The sequence below is a fragment of the Mizuhopecten yessoensis genome, unplaced genomic scaffold, assembly GCF_002113885.1.
Source record: "Mizuhopecten yessoensis strain PY_sf001 unplaced genomic scaffold, ASM211388v2 scaffold716331, whole genome shotgun sequence".
NCBI classification, from domain to species: domain Eukaryota; kingdom Metazoa; phylum Mollusca; class Bivalvia; order Pectinida; family Pectinidae; genus Mizuhopecten; species Mizuhopecten yessoensis.
Window position 1 is genome coordinate 261,748 of NW_018480063.1, and position 19,792 is coordinate 281,539.

The 19,792-nt window shown below is 34.2% G+C and overlaps 1 protein-coding gene across 2 annotated transcripts in view; it reads right to left on the reverse strand.

Annotated features, from left to right (window-relative positions):
• Nucleotides 1-5,810: 5,810 nt before the first annotated feature.
• The window catches only part of LOC110443198 (gamma-glutamyltranspeptidase 1-like), a 30,962-nt gene continuing 16,980 nt past the window's right edge, over nucleotides 5,811-19,792 (reverse strand). For both annotated transcript variants that reach the window (XM_021487256.1, XM_021487255.1), the window contains 11 exons: nucleotides 15,019-15,309; nucleotides 14,507-14,632; nucleotides 13,653-13,747; nucleotides 13,261-13,453; nucleotides 12,686-12,849; nucleotides 11,279-11,428; nucleotides 10,722-10,876; nucleotides 10,124-10,311; nucleotides 8,023-8,263; nucleotides 7,610-7,723; nucleotides 5,811-6,517 (listed from right to left, as the gene is read on the reverse strand). In XM_021487256.1, coding sequence (XP_021342931.1) covers nucleotides 6,368-6,517; nucleotides 7,610-7,723; nucleotides 8,023-8,263; nucleotides 10,124-10,311; nucleotides 10,722-10,876; nucleotides 11,279-11,428; nucleotides 12,686-12,849; nucleotides 13,261-13,453; nucleotides 13,653-13,747; nucleotides 14,507-14,632; nucleotides 15,019-15,309 — 1,867 coding nt within the window. In that variant the 3' untranslated portion in view covers nucleotides 5,811-6,367. The remainder of the gene's footprint in view (nucleotides 6,518-7,609; nucleotides 7,724-8,022; nucleotides 8,264-10,123; nucleotides 10,312-10,721; nucleotides 10,877-11,278; nucleotides 11,429-12,685; nucleotides 12,850-13,260; nucleotides 13,454-13,652; nucleotides 13,748-14,506; nucleotides 14,633-15,018; nucleotides 15,310-19,792) is intronic.

Below are 19,792 nucleotides of genomic sequence, written 5' to 3' on the forward strand. Positions count from 1 at the left end.
TGCGTAAAAACGTAAAGAATTACCGCACTTTGATCGTATACCGTGCTTTCTTTCATCATACGAAGTTATAATACCACTTTCTTTACGTTACGATTCTCATCTATCATATGAATATAAATGTAATCTAATAAGATCACATATTGATGTTCACTTATATATTTATTTCTTAATTTATTCAACCATAATTAAATTAATGGACAAATTAATCTCGAAATTCAAATTTTCAGTAGAATCTATTACAAGATTTCACAAGATTTTATTATTCTATTTATGATAATTATATATTTTATTCAATATTTACTGTGAACAGAGACATATATAAAGCCAGTACGTATATGTAGTATATATGTCTCTGCTATAAAGTCCTGGTAAGATAATGAAAAATAGGCGCAACAAACATCACTTCCTTTAATATTTGAATAATAAGTGTCATATTTTGGAAACCGCTCAACGGAAAGCAATATGACATCAGGAAAATCAAAAAATGAAGAAAAAAAAATTAAAAATGCGTAAACAGCTAGTCCTACAAAGGGTGAAAAACGCTTGTGACTTTTAGTTTGACACGATACTCGACAAAGACATACCTATCCAGAGACGTATAAAGCCAAGTGCTAAGCACTAAATTATTAATACCACGGACATGAGATCTAATCTAATTACGCATGCTTAATACGTAATTTAAATACATGATCATTTTTCTTTCTTCTTTCCTTCCTTTCGCGATATCACGGACTTCGATAGCAACTATTTTATCACGTCATCATCAACAGTCAGATTACTCTATATCCTTCTATGAGCCTTAAGCTTCTGTCCTAATTTTTTAGATTATAGATATGACGACATTCATGAAGTATATGACAAATTGGGGTTTATTGATCTCAATCTACTAACATCTGGTGTTAATGAACTTTCGCCTGAAAATTACTTTTTATATTATCTAAAGTAGAGAAATATATTAATCTAACTAAAAGGTTTAATTAACGTGGACTTATAGTTACCTATATTATCACATGAAATATCTTATCAGTAATAAAGATACATATATATGTATGTCAATCTGCTCCTTGTGTGTGATGGTGTATGGAAATGTGTGTGTAGGTGTCGCGTCTTTATATGTGGGGATGAGTGAGAAAACGAAGTATAAATACGAATGTAATCAGTATATAATATCATCTAATTAACTCATCGTAAATCACAAAAATGTACTATTTATATAACATTGTTAATGTATATATGTAATGTTAAACCGGAACAGGAGATGACTAATATAGACTATGCCTGTTGTCAAATCCTATTGTTTAATGAGCAGGACATAATATAGAGGCGCACTGTTGTGGAGGGTTAAACAACTTTTTATGCTGTTTCATAGTTTAAACTTGAAGTTGTTAATTGTCACGGCCGAGTGGTAGATGTTTCAACAGAAAACTTAATGATTCGTTGAAAGAATGATTGAGCGTGGTAATCTGTGGTCGGATGCAAGGGGAATAACATATATTGTTATGGGCTGCTTAAACACCATTATAAGCCAAGACTGATTGTAGAGACACATCATTGTCAGGTCAGTAGTCCATTCCAGCAACACTCTATATAACATGTTTAGGAGAAAACTGGGAGGGCTCGTAGAATGAAGGTTTGTTAAGACGCGACTTGGACTTGGGTGCGTAAAACTCTTTAATTTTATATTGACTTTAAGACATTAGGGGTGGGGTTACTGATTAATTTAAATTGAATAATGAGTTAAGTGTGTATATTATGAACTATGCCACAACTCAAAAGTTATAACTTTGGCTATCAGGGTTACAGCGAACCCAAGGGACTAAAAAACTTATTGGTATAACTATTATCAGGAGATACAAAACAAATAACTATTTATACCGTATTGCTTGTGAATTATATCATTGTGCTGATGTGATGGGCTCGAAATTTTAAAAGGCATTTAATGAAAGATGCACATTCGTTGCCATGGTATGACAACGCTTGACATAACTGCCGATGCAATATGAATACATAGTTTTGTTTGAGTACTACCGCTACAACCACTACCACTACGCGCTCAGAAAATAGTTCTTTCCCCAGCGCTTTAATCGAGGCTTATATAATATTATTATTTTCTAAATTTCAAATGTTACAATTATGTTCTCAAAATAAAAAATACCAAAAACACCAAATTAATCAGATATGATAGCTTTCTTTTGTCGTTCTATTTTATGCAGGAAACAGAATGCTGTCAGTTTTTCTTCTTTTGCTGTCAAAGTTATCATCAAAATATCACATCTTATTGCATTTGTATATAAAAACAAAAATACAGGCAATAAAATGCATATACTAAGCAGACCTACTGGTAATGTATAACTGCAACATGTGTCACAAACAAATGTTTGCACACCTTTCAGTTTGCCTTGGACGTCAATGTTGCAGCTATACCAGTAGGTCTGTGACTAATATGCAGTTAATGAAGCACAGTTGTGGGTACTCAGAAAACCATATGAAAGGATGAAGTCTACTCCTCTCTTTAACAGGTAAGTTTATACACCTATTGTTAATAAACTCACGAGAGGATTAAAATTATGCACTTGAATGCAATGTACAGATAAATGTTATACAATTTTGATTGTTGATTGTTGTGTTGTATATAACTTGGCTAATACAAGAGTGGAACCAATTAGATGGTGAATATCACAATTGATAATATAGATTTCCTGGCATTCCATTCAGCTACCCTTTCATAGCACCGAATCCTTAATACATTCTCTTCTTGTACGTATTTGTTTTTTATAAGGGTTTCAGTAAGAGAAGAGAAGTTGTTACATAGAAAACGTAACCTATATGCTAATCAATATGTTAAATATTACATTTCGAATGTGAAGAAAGATTGATTAATCACACAAATAATATGATTCTAAATATATAGCGCAAGTTTTCAATGAAAAAAATCGAGGGGAATTAAAACAAATAATTTTGGAAGATTTTTTCTAATATACATCGCCATATTTTGAATATAACTAACATGATTTTGGATACCAATAATTTTATTTTCAATATAAAGCTGAAAATTAAGAATGTTTTGAACATGAATCATAATTTGTTCAAGCCATAAACCTTGTTTATTTCTTACTATTCCTGACAAGCTTAAAATGAAAAATAAGCAATGCCGATGTAACAAAAGATCTTTCTGATGAAATGCAGACTACTTTTAAGCAAAGGAAAAAATGTCAAAAAATGTCCATTCTGCCAGAGCACGGACTAATCTAGACCCGTAATCTGTTCTTTCTCTTACAAAATTGAAAAATTGAAGGTTTTTTTCTTATTTTAAACACGCTTGTATGGAAATGAAGCTAATGAAGTTAACAGTGACGAGGTATTTTGTGTTACAGCTTGAGCTACGGTCACTGTTACATGTATGGTTAATGGTAACTTACTGGACAGGTAAAATATATTATATGTGGAAATGCACGTGTTGTCTCATATCAAAATAATACTAACGCAGTAAATCCTGTGTATTTATTGGTTTGTCCAAATTGGTCATTTCAAGAAGGAACATATAATTGTTAGGATAAGGCTTTCAAAGTAAGGACATTGTGATTAATGGAAACACATCGAGCAGAGAACGAACTTGCTTTGGTAGTTTACTAAAATGGCACTTAAATGGCACGAATTAAAACAGACACGTTACTGAGGCGGATGGTGAAGCAATCAGAACCGGATAATAAAACTAGAGCAGCTCTGAGCGAATGTTTTACGAAGGTCAAAGTGGAGAATTAGGCACGATGTTTTTGTCAACTTCGAGTACGCGATGATTTGTCTTATGGCTATGTGATATATCTGATCGCATTGGAAACAGTATAACATTCCCGACAAGTATACATGGTAATAAAGGAACGTTAAACAACAGTCAATCTGTTTATTGTTAAGCGCCTTTCACCTCCGGATACTATAATGTTGTTCAGGGAGCTTTTGCCGCAAGCAACATGATTCAACATCACAGCGCAACTTGAGGTTCAAAGCTTTTGTTTACTAGATGCTTACACCTTGCTAATAGTACTCAATAACTCTGCTCACACCAGATAGACAGTTTCAACGCAGTCAATGGAGGAAAGTAGTTTGCAATCCTTTTTAATGGAGATATTCTATTAGTTCGTAGATTTGGTTAAGGGAGACAACTTTTCTGTCATCCGTCAGAGGGACAGAGTACAACAAAGGATGGATATGGTCACCTGAGGGCAGCCGTCAAAAGGTCGGGGTGGATGTAGTCGACTGTACGTCATGGACGTCAACCTGCGGAATAGTAGGTCATCTTTGGATCTTAGCTCATGAGTCCATCATAATTCTTGAGAAACTATTCCATCAGCTCTCTAAGCGCCTCGTGGTCATCGTCCTTCTGGCGGACAGGCCTCTAGCAACCCGAGGATCAATCATTATCGTGCTAGAAGAGGACGTATTTGGAGGACACGACATGTCTGTAAGGAGTGTTGAAATCCACAGGCGATTAATAACAAAATGGATATTAACCATTGAATGCTATTTGTGAATGTCGTATATCTAGTCAAACAAGTAGACACTATTCTTCATTTGCAAGTATGATTGTGGAGTAGCCTGCAACCAATACACCCCGCATGTATTTAACACTTTTAGCTGGATCTCTAAGCGGTATTACAATAATAATATATTTTCATTTAATACAAAATTTCTCTTTCCCAATTTACTGAATGATACACTTTCATCAGCAGAATAATGCTAGACGTAGAAATTGATTATTTTGAATGAAAATAAATTCAATTTAATTCAAAACGTTTGTTTTACATAATAAGGCCTCTCAGTGCAATGGTTTCTTTGATTGACATGTTTGATGCTGTTGTTGAGATCGAGAGAGTGCAATTCATGATGTAATATCATAAGATGACATTGATATTGAAATGACGAATAATTGAGTGCAGAAATCGACTAGAGTAGCTACCCATTGATCTGGCCTTTATTGAAGACATCTTACGGTGATGTCCCATGCACTGATATCACTACCTAGTCTGCGTATCACAGCTAATATTCTAGTGATTACTACCCTGTCTGTATCATATCAGTAAGGGTCCATATCTTACTGCACTTTGGTTTACCGTATATAAAAAATAATCTCCCTTTAATAATTGTAACACAATTGGGCTAGGGCACTTCCATAGGTTCCAGGTAGCTTAATCGGTCGGAGCGATCGTATCAATCTGAATCATATATATATATATTTTTAAGTTTATATTTGAATACATATGACTGTATCCAAAATAATGCTATATATATATATATTTGAAATCAGGATTAATATTGGAAATCATGTTATTCCTCTTCGAAAATATCATCTTATTTAAATTCGGTAAACTGTGATGTATATTCAAAATCCTATGGAATATGTTAACTTGATGAATCCTGTGGTATGTTAACTTGATGAATCCTGTGGTATGTTAACTTGATGAATTCTGTGGTATGTTAACTTGATAAATCCTCTTTATTGTTTTGTAAAATATTCGTATCACGGGTAATCTGACGTAATCGCTACTCTTTGTAACTATTTTCATCGGGTGAGCTGTCTTCATATGACCTTAACTGTAAAACCCAAAACAAACCAAACCATTTCCTGAAGGTATAATTCAAACAATTACATATACAATAGAAGGATTGAAGACAGTCCAATGCCTTAACAACTTGTTCAGCCAATCGAAAATGCCGTAACAAAGAACATGTGACTACCCTAGATTACTTTAGATTTAGCAACTTTAGATTTAGATTTGTATCGTTGCAGTAAACACACAACACAGATGTCAATTATTTCATTTTTATTTTATTTTAAAGCCTACTGATTGATGAATGTGTATTTCGGTGAATCCCCTGTTGATGATATATTGTTGCGGCAAACATGGATTTCACTTCATGAAATAAGTAAGACATAGTAGCTTCTATTATCAAACATGTACAAATGCCGAATTGCTGATAACTCTATAATGAACATATACTGTAATTTGTATTGTCATCAAGACAAACACACTCTCTCGGCGGACATTATCATGCAAACACTTCTATGCAATATCACCAATAATGCTAACGGGTTTATTTTATTAGTTACATGATTATTCACGTTTGGGAGCATTTTCACTCATTTAAATAACACAATATGTTCATTTGTTCACGTATATGTTAACAAATTAAAGCATCTTATCAAAAATAGTTTTTACTTTCATCAACCATTATGATGTACTGCTTTACAGCATATTGACATTATTTTACTAACTAGAAGTAATACAGATATAGAAATGATTGTACTGTACATATTCAGTGAAATATAATGAAATATAAACATGGCACCTTTCGAGGGTATGTGATAGTATTAGTAGCCGTCCGGGTATCCTGACTTGCGGAAGTCACAGTTAGCGGTTATATCCCCCTCATGGCGCTGTAATATTCCCTGTACCACCGAACCCGCAGTGTCGGTTAATGTGATGTTGTGTCCTATACTGCGAAGTCCATCCAAAATATCCTTAAAGAAATAAACGGTAATTAAGCATCATCAGATATCCCACATCTTGATTCATCAGATATCCCATATCTTGATTCATCATATAGCCCATTTCTTGATTCATCAGATATCCCATTTCTTGATTCATCAGATATCCCATGTCTTGATTCATCAGATATCCCATATCTTGATTCATCATATAGCCCATATCTTGATTCATCAGATATCCCATTTCTTGATTCATCAGATATCCCATGTCTTGATTCATCAGATATCCCATATGTTGAATCATCATATAGCCCATATCTTGATTCATCAGATATCCCATTTCTTGATTCATCAGATATCCCATAACTGGATTCATCAGATATCCCATGTCTTGATTAATCAGATATCCATGTCTTGATTGATCAGATATCCCATGTCTTGATTAATTAGATATCCATGTCCTGATTCATCAGATATCCCATATCTTGATTCATCAGATATCCCATGTCTTAATTAAAGTAATATGTCAGTGATTGAAGAATATCAAGTCAAAATAGGCCATCGAAAAGCTGTAAAGCTGTTTTAACCTCACCCACATCATCACACCCTCTCCTTTCTCTTCTACTCTGCGTTAAGGAAGCATGCCATTTATTCCATCATAGCATATTAACTAATAAAGCAAAATCTTCAACCTTACATGCTCATGTACAAAATGGCGTGCACCAGGAAAAATACTATGATCGTTTTTAGTTTTTAGTATTTATGGGTAATCATAATTTAAAGCGTGTTGTCAATTTTGAAATAAGGATAATGTCAACAGAACTCCATGATGATGAAAATCATTTTCCTTGTACGAAGGAAATTGAAAATAGAAATACGTATTGATTTCAAAAACTTTTTACAAGTACGTATCATCCAAATAAGATAAAGACGAGCACGTCGCTTATAAAAACAGCACAATTTACCGGGTATTTCGTAAGTGCATATGCACATAAATAACGGACTTTTTCAAAACCTCACTGCAATGGAGTGTTATACATCCACACAGAGAGTTACAGCAATGTATTATTATTAGTCCCATATAAAAGGAATGGAACGCCTACGCCACTACTATCGGTATAATACCTCGGGGAATCCCTTCTCGACCGCTAGTTCCTTTGGCAGCAGTTGGTGATGTATCCGACGATGGTCGATGGCCTGCTTGATGTCCAGTCCAAACATCAACGTTTCTATCGTTACCTGTATCCAGAGAACATCAAACAGTTTACAAGGATTTTTGATATTATTTATAATTGGATAATGGAACAAATGTATCAAAGAGATCATGATTGTGTTTTTTTGATTTTCCGCTCTTAGCTAATGACTGCTGCCGTACAGATTCAGTATCAGACAGATGCATTTTATAATATGTTTTCCGATGAAGACATCTCACTATAACCCAATTTATACCATTACTTCTGCAGGATTTCCCCTCTTGTTGACGCACAGTGAACTTGTTCCTGGGACAACAGTTCAAACCGTGTCGACAGCCAACTTACCATTGCCGTGGACGTAGTTATTTTAGTTCCACCAGAAGCACCGACAACAAGTCGGACAACTCCGTTGCTATCTGTGATTATGCTCGGGCACATTGAGGATAAAGGGCGCTTGAGAGGTTTTATGAAGTTGGCCTCTGAAGCCGGAACGCCAAAAGAGTTTGTTGTGTTTGGAGTGGAGAAGTCGTCCATTTCGTTATTAAAAATAATACCCGTTCTAGATCCCACAACTTTAGAACCAAAACTGAAAAGAAATAAACGAATGAATCAATCTTCTTTACTCAATGGTTTCTATTATTTTGATATGATTGGTTCTAAACAGTGTTTTGTTCTTTATTTGTTTTGCTGAGAAATAGCAAATCGGATTTCGGCCAAGAAAAATGTCATTGAAGTTTAAAAAATACATTAAATAAGATAATTTGCACTCTACATAATCATGTGGAAATTTTGAAAAGTGCGCAGTAAAAGAGATATAAAAGACATCTATATTTTCCCGTGATATATATTTTTCGCTAAGAATGAACGGAAGAGGAATGTATTTGCTGATACAAGAATAATGTGTTATTGTATGCATATTTTAATCGTAAATAAGGATACTTATAAAATTGACATGAAGTAATTAAACGCAGATATGTTATGTGCAACATCAAATCTATGGTATTGTAATTAAAATTGAAATTATTTGTAATATCATTTTACTTCCAGGGAAATATTTGTTACGTTAACACTATAAAATTATTACTAAGTACAGTCAAACCTGTATTAAGAGGCCACCCAAGGGACCGGTAGAAATTGGCCGCTTAAAACGCTGCTAAAACCAGGCTTACCCGAAAATCACAACCAAGTTTTCATACATCCACGGGTTATAATGACATTTTCCCGGCAATATAGGCTGCTATGTTATTTTGAATTTTTCTCCCTTCATCAACTGGGGTACGATTTCATACTTGAATATAGATGCATAATCAATAAAATACAAAGGCGTTTTGGTGATTAATTTCTTGAAATGATGAATTTATTTTTGTTTGGCTATCCCCGTGTTCCACATACGTTTTGCGCTAGCAGACAACCACCAGTACTGAAGTCTACAGGTATATCTACTTTTAATAAAAATCTGCATTGCGATGTATTCTGATCTATGGGGTTCAAATAGTTTTCTAATGAAATGATATATCAGTATTTAGTTAATTCATCACTTATAAATAAATCACTCAATAAATAGAACTTTGCAAGAATCTTTGAGCTTTCAACCTCAGCGTAACGGTTTATTCACAGCACCCATGCGCCGTATGGAAAGGTTAACACTAATGTCCTGATCTCGCACAGCTATTACAAGCCAAATAAATATATTGTAGAAATAAATCACGACGGTAAGGAAAAAAAAACTGATTCAGCGTCTGCACTGTGAAATTTATCCTTTTGACATGATGTGTGGTTCGTTGATATAGCGGCAATATTTTTGATCACATAACATATTAGGCCCGAGTAGCTTTGACTACAGTATGTACAGATACCACAAAAGATCATACTTGATTTGAAAATCACAAGTTGATTGAGTACACAAGGTGGGATCAATTGTTTTGTTTGTAAAACATTGTTGATGGGTCGGTAGAACCTGCCCAAATTTGCAAGCTGAAACTCGATGTGTAAACAACTTGTCAATTCAACGCGTCAAACCTTACCTGTGGTCTTTAATTATACATTGTATTTAGTTTTGCTCTATTGAGATGTATTCTTGTTAATATATTGTGATATTCTTGATGTCAATTTCTGTACAAAATGACCGCTGAATACAGATGGAGATGACGTCTCGGGCCAGAGTTTTGTGACCGCTGGACGCATTAGACAGGTAGCTATTTAATTCAGGTTCATTATATATATATATATATTTCTATCGGGCGGACCACAGACTGACCACATAAGGGAGGGGGTTGCTTATTTTAGGTGACCGCTCAAGCAGGTTTGACTGTATATTCAAATCAAGTTTATTTACTGTATCAACGATAAAATGAAACACATTTGCGAATTAAACTCTTTGGCCCGAGAGGACATGCCAATAACAGTCTCTGGAGGATGTCCTTTTCAGAGGAAAAGTGTCACATACTGTAGGTTAATGGTACTTGTGACAGACACCGCGTCTCCGTTGGGGGCCAGTACTGACAGATGGGCAGTGCTCGTCTTTGTGACATCATAAAACGTAGGACCGTAATACATTGTGTTATGGGTTCGATCGTCGTCAATCTGAGATCGTACGTAGGCCGCAAAGCTCTTTGACGTCATGTTTTTCAGCAGCTGTAACATAACATTTATTGATTGTTATCGACTGAACAACAGGGGTTCCTATATTTATTCCTTCAAAATATGCTAAATTGATAAAAAAAAATAAAAAAATCTTAAGCATGCATTTGTTGTTTTTGCGTATTACCTTCGATATTAAATAGCCCAATATGGACATATGTATCACATATATAAAATGAGTACATTTGTGTTTGTGATGTATATTGCAATGAAAAAAAACATGCTCACAAATCAACAACCGTATATCCATCTGTGACATTATTATCTAAAAATAGAGCAAATATTTATTTCTGTCAGAAGAAACTTATCCATGGAATATCAGTGAATCAATGTATTACATTAATAACAAACATTTTTGGTAGTTTTTATAACATTTTATGAATTGGTTGCTATAATCAACTTACCACATTTAGTTCCGTTCGGAAGGCGTCGTCTTCACCATCTCCATCCCCCAGACTGGACCGTTTGGCGTAGGAAAACTTGAACGCCTCTATTATCCTATGCCAGGCAAGTATTTCTTTCTGTGGTGTAGATATGCTGTCGTTGCTCATCCCGAATTCTGTAAGTGGAACGACATACCACGTTGAAATATTTCTAAATCATGTCATATTTTGTTTCACATAGAATTGAATTTTTTAGGATTATCCAAATAAATACTGCATTGTTCTTGTTCAGTTTGACGCTCATCCTTTCTTGCAATGGCATTTTCGAAAAAGCAATAGCTACATTAACACTAATAGGGATCTATACCTCTAGACCTGCAGTTGAATTTAAAAACAAATCTACGACAATGTCAAGCAAATGCGTAGCTTTGGCATCATTCCCTTTACTACTGACGGAATGTTATTTTACTGTAATACAGGGAATGACTAATTGTTTAGCTCTCATGAAAAGTGTTTTTGTTCAACAATTGCTATTTCGTCTAGTGAACAACAACTATAAGGTAAATTGGCCAATATACCATCCACGATGTTTAGGATCATTTCGTAGACTGCTCCACTGGAGGGTGGCGGTGGGGAATAGACGGATGAATTGTCAGTGAGCCTGATGACCAACGGTTCCTTGACCACTGCTGTGAAGTCCAATAGGTCCTTTTCCGTGATTATACCTCCTACAACCCAGACAAAACAGTTGTTGTTTTGGTATGTTGTACATGAAATAATTGTTTCAGAGAAAAAATATCTATTATAGCCAGCATTTCTTTTGTAACGTCCTTGGGGGTTTTGCTATTCACCTCTGCCCTTTCGATAAAAAGGTTTCACAATTCTTCGGGCATAGTTTTCATTCTTTTGATCTTTTACTCCACTGGTAAGTCCAATATAAACGAAATGCTCATATTGTGCAGAAAATGTCTACTTTGTTTGGATTTGAGCATCATATAAATACATTTTAAACGGATACCGTCATACTTTGCATAGCTATATTTTTTTTTAATAATTCTTGATTGATTACAAATATCAGAACTTAACATTAAATGTATCTGGACCTGGCAAACGATTCAAGAATTTCTTATATGAAAACTACATTTGTGGAATTATGATGGAAATTTCATCCATTTGTTATAACAGTGAAACTTCGATAATAGATCAACACATATCATTGGTAATATGTTAATTGGTCAGTGCATTTGTAAGCAAACTTAGCTTGTATTGAGCAAAGGAAGTACATTTCATAAGAATAAAATATTTCTTGGTAAAAAAAAATTAATTCATTTATCAGGGTAGCAGCAAAAAATAATTTGTATATGTTAACAAATTCATACTAGGTTTTTTGAAGTAGTTCAAACAAGGTGAAAGTGATATCTGCAACTAACAATGTATCACATGTGTATCATGTATACATACCATAACAAACTATCTAAGTATGTTACTCTTATTACATTTCTACCTGAGGTTTAACACTGAATATGAAGTAAATAATTTGTTTGCTATGACAAATGATATTTTTTCGTTATTTTCCCACTAAACCAATTAATTAGACAGCAGGATTTAGTGCAACAAACGAATAATAGGCAATAGCATTGAGGCAGTTCGTCACAGTAGTCCAACAGCTGTTTCCTTGCCTCAATATATTTGCTGACGCGGGATGGACAAACCGTTCACAGAAGCATATCTCCTTATCAAAAATAACGTAATAAACATAGTATGCTTGATTTCTTTATGAATAATAGATTCACACATCTGTTAAAGTTTATAAAAAGAAGAAAAATAACTGTCGTGCATAAAAAAACAAGGAATATCCTATTTATACGTTTTGTATATTACCATGACTGAAAACAATTTACAAATGAAAGTAGGTATCACACGAAGGATATTACAGAATAATGACGTGCGAGGCATGCACTTCCAGCATGATATCAGTCACCAACCTGCGTCCTGAATGTCTTTAACGATGTTCTGGCTAAGACTGCCGTTATAGAAAGCGTCAGGACCTTCATCAGCTATTGTAGTAAATGTTGCTGCAAGGGTGGGCAGCTTCATTATTTCCCCTTCTTTAAAGAAGAAACCAGTCGTGGGGTTGGTAAGCAACTGCCTGTTTTTAGATAAGAGAAGCATTATATGTTATGCATTGCGAATGGGTAACACAGAAAAATATCAACCTTAAATCTATAAGTTTAGTAGGTAGAAATACATTAAAAAAACATTATCAGCTCACGCAAAAATCGGATGCAATTTCCGGTATACTTAGGAGTAAATAATTTATTTTCCAGGAACACTCTACATGGGTTATTGAGAAGAGGGCATCCCAAGTGTAGCATTTAAATAGGTTATATTTTTGATGAAGACCGTTATATACACATATCTACAGAACAAGCTACCTATATGTTTAATATGTTCTTTTTAGGCGATGTTACAGGTTATATTTATGTTTTTATATCAAACAAGTGATGCCTGATGAGATATCCTCAATAAGAAGACATTTCTACTGAAGCTGAAAGCTGACCTGAGGTTTTCTTGTCGTGGGTAGAAACGACCGTTGCGTTGGATGGCTAAAGCGAGAGCACTGTTTACAGGCATACCGTCTCGGAGCAGACGTATTGTTGGTTGGAATAACGTTTTCCATGGTAGTTTTCCTCCAAGCTTCCACGCAGTGTACATTCCCTTGATTTCTCCAGGTATTCCAACTGTCATACCACCTGTCAAGGACACGTATGTCTGAGTATAACGGCACCCTAACACCAACCTGAATGGTACCGTATTCAATTTCCAGGCAGTGTATCAATTGACTTAGCTACTAGCTACGTGTATTTGACGTGCATTACACGCTGTGATACAATGGAGAACAGACAGACGTGACGTACATTAGCATCTGAAAACAAATTATGTTTGACATACCCTCAGTTGATGATTGGTTTCCAACATACATGTTCTCATTAGCTGCACTAGGCGCCATCTCCCGGGCGATTATTGTATACGCTGTGTTGTTTTCTCTGGTGAAAGATAAGTCAATTTGAATATGCTTTCAATACATTTGAGATGAAATATGTATATTTATCTTATAAGTACATACCCAAGGAAACCTGTGATCAGCGACAATTGTTTAATTCGTTTGGTTTTGTATTTTTTAAAGCCCTATCAACAGCTATGGTCATTTAAGGACGGCCTCCCCTGTGAGCAAGATGCATGCGCGTAGTGTATGCGTGTGTTTTCGAAGGCTGTGATATGTTCGTGTTTGTCTTCTTGTGATAGCGCGGAACTGATGCCGACTTTGAAGTGCTACCTCACTGAAATATACTGCTTAAGACACCCAGCAGGACACCCCACCCGGTCACATTATACTGACAGCGGGCGTACCGGTCGTCCCACTCTTAAATTGCTGAGCGTTAAGCAGGAGTAGAAACTACCATTTTTACAGACTCTGCTATGTCTCAGAGGACAGAACCCAAAGCCTTCCTCACAAGGGCGAACGCTCAACTAAAGGCCAAAAATTAGACATTGTCAAGGGAGACATTAGGAAGAAAGTTGTTTAGAAAGAAGAGAAAAGACAAGATCCCAAATTTAGTCGCCTCTTACGATCATGCAATGGGGGCAGCAGGTACAATTCCTACGCCTTACCTACATGGACTGACAATTGTTTAAATATGCATACCTTAACAAAGTCAGTTGTATACAGTCCTAACGAAATTGAATGGGTTTATAAAGGTCTTCAGTAACTAACCGAATATATAAGGTCCAAGAGAGTAACGTACCTGTTATATACGGTCATGAAATGGCCTCCACCTATGCCACAGCTGTGCAGATTCTGTACACACTGACACAGGAGGGCTGCAATAGCGGCATCTACAGCGGAGCCACTCTGTCGGGCCATAATGTCTCTGAAAGAAGATGACCCATTTCTCGTGTAGTACAATGTACATAATGTGTAAACATTTTCTTGGGAAAATGAAAGAAAAATGTTAAATCTATGCCATGTGTCAAACGCTATATACCATCAATAACCATACGACTTCTAGGAGAGGATTTCGCAAGTAAAAGGCAAATGCGTAAGCATTTTCCAATATTTTTTTCTGCAATGTGTTGATAAAAGCATCAAAGGAAATTACTTTAGAGGAACGAAATGATTAGAATGTTAATATAATACACCAGTTTGTCTTAGTGACACACTATCATTAATGCTTATCGATTGGGCCTCGTTGCCTCCTGCGTTATAATATCACTTTTCATTTACCGTACTAGGATCATGTGTTTGAAAATAACGTACGTGCCAACAGTCGAGCAAATCCCTGCATCAGATGCCACAGCTCCATATCGGTAGAACCCCTCTTTTGATGACGACACAAATACATTTGATGACGTGGGCACTGTTGAGGTCTGTGGGACAGTTGTTGTTGCCGTTTGTCCAGTTAATGAAGATCCTGAACAGTCTGGTGATAGTTTTTCAGACACACTGTGAATATAAACGCCCAGTCCTACTCCGACACCGGCGATAGCTATACAGATGAATATGGTGGCGAAGAGAAGGTAGCGCCCGACGGAGCCATAGTTACCACCGCTGTACGAACATAAAATATAAAGGTTAGACATTTCCTGTAAAGACTTATCTACTCAAAATCATGTCAAACTTGTATAAATAGAGTTTACTTAATGGTTTAATGAATGTTTAATACATATATATTTACTTTTGCATGACATTGTCACCAAACAATTCTTCAAAGCTGTGCCATTCAAATAGATAATTAATGCCAAACAGTTCAATGCTTAAACAAAGCATGGTAGAATACAATCTGATTAAAATCATCTGTTACATGGCACCGTCTGAACATCTGAATGTGCCGCGGTCAGGGTCACGTTCAAGTGACCTTTAGATGAACCAAACAGAGGCGCGCTGGCAAAAGTTTGCCATCGAATCGGAATATCATGGTTGATATATAAATAGCGAGGGGTATCGAACAGATTAGTTTTCCAAAACAAATATGGCGGCGGGAGCTGACGTTTCTACGACGCCAGGTAAAAAGTACTCATTGGGTAATAATTGCGTAGGCAACACCGGCAACCAGTCTTTCTTCTCTAATAAACCTTCGAATATCTTTTTCTGTTCGGGTTTCAGTCGATCAATCTCAAATAACTTCAGAACTTTCGCATCATTCTTATCAATGTCCGACATATTTGTTACAACTCCGAGCGCCCTTTTGAAAGAGGGTCTCTGATTGGTCAAAATTTAATGAGTATTTATAAATATAAGGGTCACCTGAACGTGACCCTGACCGCGGCACACTCAGCTGTTCAAGCGTAGTACGAAGTTAGCGAAGCCATGTAACATATGATTTTAATCAGATTGGGTAGAATATCGATAGTTTCACAGAAGAAATTGTCACTGCATAAAAAAATGTATATGGATATTGTAATTTTGGCACAAACTTCCAATGACGTCACGCCTGACAACAATGCTGGTTGCCATTTAATTTAAATTTCCGTTTAAAATTTATTGCTTATTGTTTTCTTCAAAAATGTTATTAACTGTGTTGTCGGGGGAAAATCTCGTCTTCAGAAACAAAATAATGATCTGCGGCTAGTGCATAGAAAATGTCGTTTGATTTGTTTATACTTAAAATGTTATCCACATAATATATCACTTTTTTTTTATTTTATTTTTTATTTGTTTATTTTCAAAGTATTTTTCACATTACAGTAACATATACATTTCATTATACATAATGAATTCCACTTTCACACATACTTACATACTAATTAATATTGCTCTTTTTGTAAGTGGTATTTTATTTTATTGTAATGTTATATTAGAAAAGAAGGAAAATCAGAAAAGAGAAACAAGAAAACAAAGAAATAGAGGAAATAAAGATAGGTAAATGGACAGAAAGAAAGACAGACAGACAGACAGACGGAAAGATAGACAGACAAGAAGAGAAGTACCAGTATTAAACAGACCAATTAAAAGGATAGAAGTCTGGTAATATATAGGTGTCAGTAGCTAAGTAATTAAGATAATACATTGAATGTTTAAATTTTGTCTCTTTTTTTTCAAATAAATTAAAATTAGATCAAACATATAAACAATCGGCAAAAAGTAGGTCTAGGAAATATCAATAAGCCTTTTCCATTTTTTCCACTCATTCTGGAAGTTAATGAGATATATTTCGTCTTTACTATTTGCAATATATTTTTGAATACTGTAATGTTCTTTAATTGAACTTTTAATTCCTTGTATAGATAAAGGCACTTTAAGACATCTTGCCTTGTATATATACTGTTTTATTATTAAAATAATACTATTGTCACTTTTATTAAGTCCGTTATAGTTATAAAAACCAAAAAGAAATGTTTGTTTATTATAATCAAATGGAATAATCAATGCATCTAATAAGAACTCAAAATTTTGTAAAAGATTTTGTACTTTGTCACATTCCCATAATACATGCTCTATTGTCTCTATTTCTAGTTTACACAGTTCACAGTAAGGGCTATCTACTATTCCTGCCTTAAACAAATATGCATTAGTTGTCAAAATGTGCTGATTAATTCTGTACTGAAACCACTGTAATTTGGTATTTTTCGTAATTCTAAATGGCATAATATATATTTTTTTCCAAACTTCATCATCAAATTGAAATATATCATCCCATTTTTTTTTACCTGTTGAAATAGTATCATTTTTACAAAATAAGCTATAAAAATCTCTTATCCCCTTTTTGTTTTTCAAAAACATTTCTATATTAATTGGTAAAAATGGATAGTTAACCTCTACATTTGACATATCTTGTTGTATAATATACTCTCTAATGGCAGTAATTAGACCCTGGTATCGCAAAAAGTTTGTATTAATATCATAAATCTGTTTGAATTCTTGAAATGTGTAAAAAGCATTGGTATTTCTGTCTCTGATTAGATCATCAATTACAATTATTCCTTTATTGTACCATTCCCTGTAAAATATACTTCTATTTTCTATTGAAATATTTTTATTATACCAGATGGGCATTTTGAAATTACTGCTAGGGGACTTATATTTTTCAATAATTTTTCTCCATGCCCTAAATACATCAATCCAAAATAGATTTTTAGTTTTATTTTGACATTTTGAAATATAATCAGTTCCACAATTTGCCAGAATGTTTTTATCACAATATAATTTTAAGATCACTTGCCATTTACCAGAATTCATATATAACCTCCTAACCCACGTTAATTTTAACGAGTCAATAAACGACTGTACATGTAACATTTTAAGACCCCCTTTTACATAATCTTTAACAATGACATCTCTCTTAGCTTTATCTATTTTACTATTCCACAGAAAATTAAAAAGCTCTATATTTAATTTTTTAAGAAAACAATCATCTGGATTTGGTAAAGAGATAAAAAGGTGGTTGAATTGTGAAATTAATAATGATTTTATGATATGTATCCTACCAATAGGAGTCAACAATCTTCTTTTCCAGGTTTTAATCAAAGTTTTGAGTTTTACAAATTTCTTATCGTAATTCAATTTTGTTATCCTATGTAAATCTACATCAAACTCAATACCTAAAAGTGTAAATTTCCTATCCCCCCACTGCAAATTCAATTCAGGATAAAGAATTTCATCACTGTATTTTTTACTACCTATCCAAATAACATGTGTTTTTTCTATGTTTATTTTGAGTCCAGAAATATTTGCAAAACTTTTCAATTCTTTAATTGCCTCTTTTAATGAAATTTGTGTGCCATCTAAAATCAATGTAGTGTCATCAGCATACTGGGAAAGTAAAAGCGGGCAATTGTCAATATTAATACCATTTATATGTTTATTATTTCTCAGTCTTACAGCTAAAATTTCAGCGCATAATATGAATATATATGGAGCTATTGGATCCCCTTGCCTGCAACCTCTTTTAATATCGAAAAAAGATGATAAATTTCCCCCTTGATTTATTGCAGACTTTGCGTTTGTATGAAAGACTTTTACCCATTTTTTTATGCCATTGCCAAATTTAAAATAATCAAGAACTTTTTCAATAAATTTCCAGGACACTGAGTCGAAAGCCTTTTCAAAATCTATAATTAACAACATTCCTGGTATATTATTTTCATCTGTATATTGCATGACATCATAAATTAAAAAATATATCACTTTTGGTAAAGTATATGTCATCTTGTGAAAGATAACCTTTTTGCTAAGTTGAGAGAATCCAATAACTCATAGTAATAAATGTGTTTTAATTTTCATTTACGAGTTTTTCAGACAACTAAAACACACCAACGAAATACACAATTAACACAATGACCAAAGTGTTCCTTTATTCCTTCAAAATATTTACAGATTAAGATAACAAAACTGTATCTATTTAATATTTTATAGGACATTTTTAATAACAAAGTTCATATACTACATTCTTTTTATCATATATGTGGACTTACCTGTTTAAGAGAGGAGTAGCCTCCATACTTTCATTAAGTATTTTACTTATCAACTGTACTTCGTAAGAGCTGTTCTATACGTAGTTATATACTACATAGTCAATCTATATATTGATATATAGCAAAATGGTTAATAGGATGAAATGGTTTGTCAGACGTGACATATCATAACAACACCTGTGCATTTTTCATTTAGAAAAAATGCAATATAAAATGATACTGCTATTAACCGCCTGATGACATCTATGCTAAATACAGTTTTAGGACGAGAAATACAGTTTTAGGACGATAAATGCAGTTTTAGGACGAGAAATACAGTTTTAGGACGAGAAATTTAGTTTTAGGACGAGAAAGCATTTTATTGCTATATCATCTGTAGGCGATGTATTAATGTTATACTCATGCTACTCATGTTACCGCGATACTTTTAAACCAAATACCAGCTGCTACAGGTAATACAGTATACCTGTATATCAATAAAAAAAAATCATTTTGTTTCCTGTTTGCTGTAGCCCAAACAGCACATTTGTTTACAGAAATATACGTATACACATACATACTACTATAGGTGTCTTTTTTAATTAGGTTTTTTTTTTTTTTTTTTTTTTTTTTTTTTTTTT